At 39.9% G+C, this 11,147-nt stretch overlaps 1 protein-coding gene across 2 annotated transcripts; it reads left to right on the top strand.

The window, feature by feature from the left end:
* Window positions 1-917: 917 nt before the first annotated feature.
* Window positions 918-11,127, top strand: gpsm2 (G protein signaling modulator 2). 2 transcript variants are annotated; one of them, XM_056391695.1, is made up of 16 exons: window positions 918-1,132; window positions 2,050-2,088; window positions 4,012-4,374; window positions 6,747-6,968; window positions 7,047-7,182; window positions 7,296-7,435; window positions 7,552-7,675; window positions 7,800-7,915; window positions 8,362-8,517; window positions 8,619-8,727; window positions 8,850-8,979; window positions 9,077-9,153; window positions 9,355-9,543; window positions 9,668-9,827; window positions 9,961-10,151; window positions 10,292-11,127. In XM_056391695.1, the coding sequence occupies exons 3-16, from the start codon at window positions 4,310-4,312 to the stop codon at window positions 10,490-10,492; spliced, it is 2,016 nt and encodes a 671-aa protein (XP_056247670.1). In that variant the 5' UTR covers window positions 918-1,132; window positions 2,050-2,088; window positions 4,012-4,309; the 3' UTR covers window positions 10,493-11,127. The 2 variants fall into 2 exon arrangements, with proteins under 2 accessions (XP_056247670.1, XP_056247671.1); XM_056391696.1 differs by lacking the exon at window positions 4,012-4,374.
* The last annotated feature ends 20 nt before the right edge of the window (window positions 11,128-11,147 follow it).

The raw sequence follows: 11,147 nt of genomic DNA, 5'->3' as shown, positions 1-11,147 counted from the left end.
CCAGGCGGAGTCTGGTTGCTAGACAACCCCCCCCCCCCCCCCCCCCACATTCTGAACATAAAGAAATTCATAATAACAATAAATAAAACTATAGAAATTTTGAAAATAAATTGAAATACATTGAACTGTAAATAATAGAAAATAAAAAAAGTTAGTCGGCTAAATTCTGGGTCTATTCAGATTTCAGGTATGAAACTGAAACATACAGAAATATAGAAAGCATTAAAAGTGGTTGGGGTTTACATTTTTCATTTGACATTACATCTGCATGTTATCTGAGTTCAAAACAGATACATTATTTTACTTAAAAAACATTCTTGCATTTGTGTTCAGTATAGTTGGGAGTGACAACAACAAAAGAATTTGTAGATCTGTAGATCCAGTACCTGCATTAAAAACAGTAGACAATACTTTCAAAATCTAATCTTAATGCAAAGGATTCGGATATATGATGAATTTAAAGTGAATTGCTTTAACTTTGGATAAAATATGATCATGGGAGAGTACAGTTCTTAATCTTATTATTATAGCACGATTTTCAAAATCAAGTATTCTGTTGATTTGGTTTGGATTTATAGTAATCATTGATCGACGTCTGTCTGTTACATTTTTTATTATTTTTTATTTTATTTTATTTATTTATTTATTTATATTTTTTAAGTTCTTCGTTCTTCTTAGTTCTTCAATAGAAAGATTTAGTAATGTTGATGTTGAAACATGGTAAGCGTGGTTTTGCAATAATATTCCTGAAGTTAAAACCTATGGATAAAACGTGTAAGAGGAGTGTCTCCAAGGGCAGCTACAGTATTAGGGTATACGTCATCTCTTTCAAATCTATTGGTCCAATGACTGTTAGGGGCGTGGCTATCTTTGAATGTCGTCTGTCCTCTGATTGGTTGTTTGACGAAAACACATACGCTAGTATAGCCACAAGGTTTTTCTTTCTCATCAAGTTAAATCCAAGTTTTGAAAAAGTTAAATGATAATGTAGTGTTAGGCTGGATATAGTACAGTTTGTCTCTAAATTACAGACACCAATTCACTTTTAAAACGAACCCATGTTTTTTATTCTTGTGAGAGATTAAAGCAAAAACGAAGAGAAGTCACCATTGTTCGAACTGGATCGTCTAACGTAAGTTTAGCAGCTAACATGCTAACTAGCTAATCTGTTGCTGGATCTGATACTGTAACCAGATAAATGTTGTTTTCACTGTTCACGGCTGTGGCTTTGACCTGGTGTTAACATATTTGGCACGCCAAACCTCTGACAGTAGTATCCATTATGAAGGTCAGGTGTTTACATTGCTCTGCCAAGTCTAGCGTTCTCACAGAAGAGTAATATCCGTATGAATGGAGTTGATAGTGTCAGCGTTGTCTTCAGAATCAGTGGTACTGTTTGTGTACACCCACATAAAATGTATTTAACAATCATGTGTGTTGTACACAGTGTATTTTCTGTTTACCACTCTATTAAATAATTTGTACAACACATATGATTTAATTTCAGTATGCCCATAAGAGTAGTTTCTGCAGTTTCTAGTTAATATAGTCAATTAGATTAATGTATAACTGCATTTTGTCTTTTGACCAGTTTCATAAATATATAATTCCGCATTATATATGCACTCATGTTATGTAGTTTATGCATCAGACATTACACCCTCAACACTTAAACCGTTACAATGTGGCATATACACTCAGTTGCCAGTTTATTAGGTACACTTGGCTAAAAGTAATAATAAGTTGTTGATTCAAACTCATGGTCATACTGGCAGGTGTTTTCTAATATTTAGTCTACCCTCACTCAGTGTGGTTTATTAGGTACACTTTGTTTCTTATATACATTGGGTTTTAGGAAGCTGTACCTAATAAACTGGCAATTCAGCATGTATGTAATCTGGAGTGGAGTACTAAATCACCAAGCATTTAGTATTAGATTAATGTTTTATCAATGATGCAAGGCAATTATACAAATTTCCATACAAATACTGCAGCACCAGTTAATTTTAGATGTAAACTTATTCATGGTCACATTACTTTATCTTGCAGGCTTCCCAGATTTCCTGTTCCTGTGTGGAAGAATTACCGGTCAGTATCCCAGTACATATTTAGTTGTTTCTTTCTTTTGTTTTGATTCAAGATTTTGCTGCCTCATGGTGTACTTCTGAGTGATGTTTCCATAATTAGATTGTGCAGTCAGAGGCAGTAGTTATTTTAGTGCATCAGTGGGTTGTAAGCGCAAAGAAAATAGATCACATGTATTGTGTGTTCAAGATAGAATCATGTCCTATTTGTGACTCAAAAAAAGAGTCAGTGATGACCTCTTGTCATGTTGTCATTATATTTCACCATGTTACACACTTCTTCATGCAAACTGCAGCTCTGTGAGTAGGGCAGGTCTCATGAAAACACACCCAGTTGGCATACAGTGGTGGAAAAGGCTGCACCTAAACTGGCACGCATCAATTGGTGATTATAATAATGTGACCAAACATGTACTGCACAGACTTTTAAAGCCTTGGGCTTTAGTTTGTGCCATAACTGTTCACATTCAACTAGCAACAGGAATAACAGGCTGGGAAAAAAGATAATTTGATTCCTATGGCATTTCTTTTCTATTAGGACAAGGTGTTCAAACACAACTACATAGCATATAAGGTACAAATTTCTATTTAGTTAATTTGTAGATTATGTTAAAAGATAAGTCTCTAGAAATGTGCTGAATCAACAGCAAAGTCCCTCTTATATTCACTCATTCATGTGCACAAACACACACTTTTAAGGCTTTATCTGTATTTTTATTGGTGCTAAAGTCTAAAATGTCCCCTGAATTCTAAGTTTAGTGTCAAATATCCACTGCTTTGTGCCTCAATGAGAGAAATATGTCAGTTTACATGAATGAAGCATGACTGAGATGTTGCATGTTGTCAGAACAGTTTTTTGTTGCTATTATGGTTGTCATTTGTTTTTAAGATTTGTGCTCTTTGACTTTTAAGTAATATTGAAATAGCTAATCAAGTAATAATCTTCATAATTATCATACAGAGTCATTTTACAATTCATAAAACTTACGAACTCCAGGTTCTCAGTTAATCATTTTGGGTTTTAAACCCGCTCGTCATTGATGTAAATAGTCAAATGCCCAACCACTACAACCAAATAATTTCTCATATGTTCACATAGTTATTTTGTTGATAATAGGAATATGCTAAGGTAAGGTAAGATAATATGAATAGGCCACCAATGAGTGGCATGTATGTAGGTCTGAACATTTTGATGGAAAAAGAATTTAGTTATGGTCATTTCAATGCTAATCTAAAAAATAAATGAATGACACCTTTTGTCTCTGAAAGGTTTTTAAATAGACACACTGACCGTTTGCCATTTTTAGATGTTCTTTAGTATAAAGAAATAACCCAGTTTGCTAATAACTGGTCTGCCACTATTTCCTATTTTGCGTGTGTGCAGAGGGGAGGGGATTATGGGTTAAAGTTGGGGGACAAATGGGTGTGGCTGCATGGAAAAATTAGGTAATGGCTGGTTCTGGTCTTAAGTTTGTGCAGTGTATTTTCAAACCATGAAGCTTGCTTATCACTGTCCTTTCCTGTGGTGGAAGTCACATACACACAGTAGGTTGATATGCTTATCTTTTTTTTCCTTTTGCAAGAGGTGACTGGTGTGTGTCAGTGCTTCTCTTTTAATTTAGTGACATTATTCTGGACAAATCATGGCAACTCTCTGCTTGCATACATCCTCCCTGTTACATCCTGATGCGCACATAGCTCTCTCACCTTGTTGCAATTTTAGCGTTTCCATTTCCAAGCCTGGATGAATTGAGTCACCATCTTAGATTGACAGCTTGCCTGAGTTGACCCCCTTCCATTGATTCCCGCCCTGCTCTCTCGCTTGCTGCCTGCCCCACTTGTGCACGCTGCTGTTTGGTTGGTGTTGCCATGGCACCGTGTGGCCAGAATGAGGCTTCACATACAGCATCTTGTGTTCTCTTCACAGTGAGCTGCTGACAAGAGATTGAGGGGCAGTGACGCAAAACTCACTGTATACGAAAGCAGCCGTGTGGAGTGACTCTCAGGACTCGGCTCTGTCTAACACTCGTGGGGTTACTCTTCCTTGTCAACATTCAGCAGAGGGACATTTGCATACTTCATCACATTGAGTGACTTTTTGTTTGGATCTTTCTCGACTCTCCCTTGACCAGAGATTCATTTTTCTTTCTTGTTAGCTTTTGTTTTTAAACGCAACCATTTTTTCGGGAACAAAACTGGGATTTTCCCTCATATTATGCACTTCAATGGATACCAGTGGCTCATTGGTTAGCACGCAAGCTAAGGACCAGTCCCTTCATGTCCGCTACAGGTAGGACTCTCCTCTCTCAACTAAGATATAGTTGTAGAATAGAAAGTGTGGCTCTGTTTTTTAGCCTTTCATCTTTTGCCCCTCATTAGTTTTAAGTGGGACTATTAATGAAATGAATTGTTGAAAGTTAAGAAGAACAAAATCTCTTTATATTTGCAATTATTTTAATGCCTGTTTTGTTAGATGTGTCAGTGTCAGGTAACTGATGAGGTATTTATTTATTTTGTGGTGCCTTGTTGAAGAAGTGACGGTATCATGTGTAATGTGGAGAAGAGGTGGACTTGAGGTTTAAGTCAAATTATGGAGTGGGAGTCTCTTTTCACTGTGTTTTCAGTGAGTTTGTTGACTAAAGGCAGGTGAGTTTCCTTTAAAAAAAAAAAAAAAAAAGCCATCAGTCAGCTGTTCCTACATATGCTGATAAAGAGCTCTGGCAGCAGGTGCGACCTGCCAAACATAGAAAGACCTGCTCCAGCTTCAATATTTAACAAGCCCTGAAAAATTCATCACTGCCGGCTTTGTTTTTCGACACACGTGTGTCCATCTTATTTGGATACTGTAGGCATCTGCTAGGTGGGAGGATGTCTTTTCTTTTTTTCCAATAGCTACTGCTGTCAGGAGGGTTACCTTCAATGAATTGATTCCATTATACCACACCAGTCTGTTTGTGTCTGACACGTCTAACAAAGCTACTTAGCACTCAGCGGCTCTTTAATCTGTCAGGTACACACTCTACAGCCATAATCTAAGGTGACCAGGTCAGAAGAGAGAGCTTGAAAGAAAGACAATCAGATTAACTAAGAAAATGCTGATTGAGCAGTTTCCTTGATGCCATGCATTGGAAGTTAATACGGTGACAACATCACACGTCTCCTTGATAGTTTTCCAATGCGTGATGCTAAATTATCTCTGTGACGTCAGATGGCCAGTGGTTTTGATATCTCAAAGGAAGGCTATTTTTTAGACTTCATTGAACAACAAACAAGATCTTCATCACTTTTTAGTATAGGCTACTAAGTTACATTGAGTTAATCTCTCCATGCTTCAGAGAAAGAGAAGGAGCAGCAGCCTTTTTTCCAGTGGAAACCTCAGTAGATGCCTCTCAGATGTTCCATGTGCTGTTGTTGTTGTTGTTGTAGTAAGACACGAAAAGCCAGCAGGTAGGTTAGTGTTTGCCACAGCTTTAGTGTTAAATGATATGTTGTTGGTAGTAAACAAAGGTTCTTCTAATTTAAGGCCTAAGATTGCTGATTACATGAAGTTTATCGACTATTCAGGAGACCATGTTTGTCTTTGTTTGCAAATTATAGACTTGCTGGGTGACGAAAGAAGCTACTGTGTGTGGGTTTTTTGTGTCATTTTAATTGCACGACATAGACTATGTGATCTTTTACCTCACTTGAAGAGTCCAGTCTAGGTTGTGTCTTTGCATTAGTGTTTCTGAGTTAGTGTCTTTCAGACAAAACCTTGGGTCAGGTACATAAGGAAAGCTTGAGATAAACAAACTGAAAAGACATTGTGTGAAGCCGATCCCTCCCCAACGATACAGCTTCCTGAAAAAAAAGTTTTTGCTTTGTGCAAATATGCTGCTTAAAAGATAATCCATCTGCAGATAAGCCAGCAGCCATTGTCTGACACTCCTTTCATCTGGCCTGAGCCTAACTCATTTGTACCTTCACAAGACTTAGTTATTCAGTTGTGTTAGACGACCCACTACAAACTGCACGCTAAAAACCAAATCCTAGGTCTTATTTTTCTATGCTACAAGAAGCCAGTGACCAACAAACTGAATTTTCAGTTACTTATTGCTAAGAATAACAATAACACAAGCTATATTGTCAAAGATTTAAGATAATGTGAATTTGATTATTTCTTACATAAAAAAGATTGACTTTTAAGAACCAACTCACAAATCTCAATTGTCAGAGCATCTGTGAGCATGTATCTGCGGTATGATGACTGAAAATGCTTGGAAGTAATGTCCTGTAATGATGAACATTGTCTATGCCATGTCTGTTTGCTCTTTGCTTCATTTGACTGTAAAAGGAATCCGCCTCACTTTCTGAGGCAATGTCAAAAGGATGTGAGATCTACCATAACAAATGAGGCCCAGTTTGAGCCATTGTTCTCTGTGGGTGGAAGGAAGTAGCTAAACAACATTCCCTGCTGAAAGCCTTTGCTTAGAAAGAGGTCCAGTCAGTTGGCTGTAGGTCACAGCCAGGGAAGATCTGTTTCTCCACAACTTCTTCAATTTGGTTTCCATTACTGTATTTGGATTCTAGACACTTTTGAGCTGCTCATTAATTGTTTTTCTTGAGGCTCAGCCAGTTCAAACAAGACACTTGCTGGACTGACGCTGCTTCTGTCTGCTGTAGGATGGAGGTGTCCTGCCTGGAACTGGCGTTGGAGGGTGAGCGGCTCTGTAAGGTGGGCGACTACAGAGCAGGCGTCTCCTTCTTTGAGGCTGCCATCCAGGTAGGCACAGAGGACCTGCAGGTGCTCAGTGCCATATACAGCCAGTTGGGCAATGCTTACTTCCACCTGCATGACTACGCGAAGGCCCTGGAGTTCCACCGGCATGACCTCACCTTGACCAGGTAAGACCTACAACAGCCCTCTTGAATCCACTAATACATCATTATTTTATTATTGCTCACATAATGCGTCTTGTATAGAACAATTGGTGACCTTCTTGGAGAAGCCAAAGCCAGTGGAAACCTTGGCAACACATTAAAGGTGTTGGGGCGGTTTGATGAGGCTGTGGTTTGCTGTCAGAGGCACTTGGACATAGCGAGGGACATGATTGACAAGGTGAGGCTGCAAATAAGTGATAATGTATACAGTGAAATATTCTCTAGTGTATGAGGGGGATTTCAGAAGAAGCCGACTGTGATCACTGACATGTTTTTGTCGATTTGCGTCAGGTGGGTCAGGCACGAGCTCTGTATAACTTTGGGAACGTGTACCATGCCAAAGGGAAAAGTATCTGCTGGAGTGGAGCTGAGCCTGGAGACTTCCCAGAGGAGGTCATGATAGCACTGAGGAAGGCAGCAGAGTACTATGAGTAAGTTACTGAGTGTGTGTGGGTTTTAGTAATCTTTTTTATTATTCAATACATATTAATGATACGGTGCCTTGCTGCTATTATATCAAATATCTGACTTGATTGTGTATTTTCAGGGCAAATTTAGCGATAGTGAAGGAGCTTGAAGACCGGGCTGCCCAGGGTCGAACTTATGGGAACCTCGGCAACACACACTATTTGTTGGGAAACTTTCGCAAAGCTGTGGCCTCTCACGAACAGGTAGGGGGAATCTTCTTTTTCTTTTTCAAACCCAAATCCATTACAAACATGTTTCAATTAAAAGCTAAGTTTCAAACTAAAGTGACTTTAATAAGAGAAATAATGAAGCACTATTTTATTTCAGCGCTTGCTCATAGCAAAGGAGTTTGGTGACCGTTCGGCAGAGAGACGGGCTTACTGCAACCTGGGGAACGCATATATCTTTTTGGGGGAATTTGAAGTGGCAGCTGAGCATTACAAGTAAGCCACAGCCCATACATTAATCTTTCTAAATAATTTTCCGTATAAAAAAGCACGACATGGCATACAGTGTGTACACGTCACACAATACACTGGTATTAAGTGATCACTTATCTAAACAGATATAAAGTTCTGCAGTTTTTAAAAAAAAATGTATGTCTGTGATTGAAAGTACATCATTGTTACCAGAACCAGCAGGATGGAAGGTGGTTTACTGTGCAAACACTGACATATCACAATTGTGTCATAAATTACGCTTTAGTTTGTTTCTTTTTTTCTTCCATGAGAAGCTTAAATATTGACAACTGTAAAGAATAATCTCAATATCTTAAAAAAAAAGAAAAAGAAAAAAAGGGAACTGTCCCTTGTGTATGACATTACTTGTTGTCCCCGGACTGTGCTTCTCTCTGCTGCGTGTTGACCCAGCTTGTCTGTGTGTTTGTCAGGAGGACACTGCAGCTGGCGAGGCAGTTGAAGGATCGAGCTGTGGAGGCCCAGGCCTGCTACAGTCTGGGCAACACCTACACTCTTCTCCAGGACTACGAGAGAGCCATAGACTACCACCTCAAACACCTCATCATAGCCCAGGACCTCAATGACAGGTATACACACATATATTCACTATTGGAATAAGAATTCATGCTGATGTTAACTATATTTTAAATATGCCCCTGTACGTGGATTAAACTGTGTTCTGCTGCAGGATTGGGGAGGGCCGTGCATGCTGGAGTCTGGGAAATGCTCACACTGCACTGGGGAACCATGATCAAGCCATGCACTTTGCTGAAAAACACCTGGAAATCTGCAAAGAGGTACATAAATAAAATACATAAAACATTTACAGCAGCTCAAGGTACTGTACAGTTGGAAAGCTAACCTTCCTGTGTGTATACTTTGTTTTTGTTTGTATTTTTATTTATTCATTTGTTTCCAGACTGGAGACAGGAGCGGAGAGCTGACAGCTCGTATGAACGTGTCTGATCTCCAGATGGTTCTGGGTCTGAGCTACAGCACAAATAACTCCACCTTCTCTGAGAATAAAGATATAGACTACAACCTGCATGGTAAAAAAAAAAAAAAAGCTGTATAATCAAACACCCTGAACCTTGTGTTAACAGCATCTTTTGTATAACAAGTGTTAACAGTGTTCCTGTGTTTTAGGAGCAAGGCCCAGGATGGGCAGAAGACACAGCATGGAGAACCTGGAGCTGATGAAACTCACTCCGGACAAGATGAATGTAAGAAATGCTTTTCTAACTTTACTTAGCACAAACTGTATGTTCCAACATTGCTCAACTCATGCTACGCTGCTAAAACCAGATTTTATTGCTACAGATGAATGGATAGTTTATCTTCTCCCTGTTTTTGTTTTGTCCTTATCGTCTTTTTCCTCGTTTCCTTCTTCATTGTGGTAACAATTCCATTTCTGTGTATTTAAGGGTCAGAAGTGGAACAGCGACATCCTGACCAAACAGTCCAAACCCTCCCTGGCTAAGAGCTCCTCCAAGCTGTTCTTTGTCAGCCGTCTGCGTGGGAAGAAGTACAAGACCGGTGGTTCCAGTAAGGTCCTCCAGGACACCAGCAACACCCTGGACACCAGTCAGACCCCTGCGCAGGGACCACAGAAGGTACACACAGTACAGGGAGAGCTGATAAACACTAACATGCCCCATTCAGTCTCTGCAGCTATCATCAAACAAGGTCTGTTCTGTTGCTGTTTTTCATATGTGTGTGTGTTTTGTTGTCTATTAGCGACTCAGTCCTGATATGCTCGGAGACGAGGGCTTCTTTGATCTGCTGAGCCGTTTCCAGAGCAACCGTATGGATGACCAACGCTGTTCAATACAGGCTAAGGGCAGCAGGTTATCCATAAACAGTGTCCCGGAGTCGCCTCCTAGAGCCATCAGGAAATGTGAGTCCAGAAATCAAATCACCTAAAAGTCCCTCCATTCCTACAGTAAAACTTTTCTTGCCTTGTCATAATGAAATAAAACATCTCTCCTGTCTCTCTTCTGCCACTCCTTGGATCCTCTCTAACTCTGCAGCTGTGTCAGAGTCCGCTAACATCTCAGGTGCTCAAGGCAGACGGTTAGAGGAGTCGTCAGCAACAGGGGGAAGCCTGCCCGGCCTCAGGCTCCATCAAAACAGCAACCAGGCCGTGCTCAACCACCTGATGGCCAATGCTGACAACCCTGAGCCTGACGACGACTTCTTTGACATGCTTGTCAAGTGCCAGGTACCTGATGGGACTAAAAATTCCTGAACATTGATAAGCATACAGTGCATTTAATACACAAGAAATTATCATGTGCTTTTCCAAATATGAAACGTTAAAAACCCATTACCAGATCTCAAACTCATATTCTCTCTTTCCAGGGGTCCCGTTTGGATGACCAGCGGTGTGCCCCTCCCCCTCCTCCTGTCCGAGGGCCCACTGTACCAGATGAGGACTTCTTCAGCCTCATCATGCGCTCTCAGGCCAAACGAATGGACGAGCAACGTGTCACCCTGCCTTCATCAGCTAACACTACAGCCAGGCCCAGCTCCAGCTCCAGCTCCAGCTCCAGTTCCAAATGAACTAAGCACTAAAGGGACAGACAGGTGTCTTTTTTTTTTTTTTAGACTCATGAAGGAGTGGACAGCATTGGTATTGACCAGTTGGGCGGTCACTCAGAAGAAACCCCTTCTGTCTCTTAACATTCGTCCTTTTGGACAAAACAAAGCACTGTCAGCATTGTATGTAGTGTACAGTATGGAAATATCTCAAATTAATGAGGACTCATTTCGCAAAACTTGCACAACACAGAACAACTCTCAGTAGCATCAGGGACAAAAGTGTTGTTTTTTTTATTCACTGTTTTTAATGATTCCCTGTTCCTGCAAATTTCATTACACCCTGTGTGTATTTTTCAATAGACAACTAGTTATTTTTGTATTTATTGTACTTTTTATGATTGTTATGATTCTGCCGTCCCACCACCTTGAAGTAATGTGGTTATATTCAGAGGTACAGCACTCTTTCCATGTGTTTTGTCTATATGTGAGGTCTTTGTTTGGTTTAAGAGTTACCGAGGTCAGACAGAGGAAACTTAACAAAAACTATTGTAAGCAAACTGTTTGATAAAAGAATGAATTTAACCCTTGTACAGCCCTTAGTCTTTTGTACTAAATCTTTTGAGTGAGGTCAGATAAATAAACCCTCATTCATGTAGGCATCTTGTTTTGACTTCTT

Source organism: Seriola aureovittata, chromosome 12 (genome assembly GCF_021018895.1).
Source record: "Seriola aureovittata isolate HTS-2021-v1 ecotype China chromosome 12, ASM2101889v1, whole genome shotgun sequence".
NCBI lineage: Eukaryota > Metazoa > Chordata > Actinopteri > Carangiformes > Carangidae > Seriola > Seriola aureovittata.
This window is presented reverse-complemented; position numbering and strand designations above follow the sequence as displayed.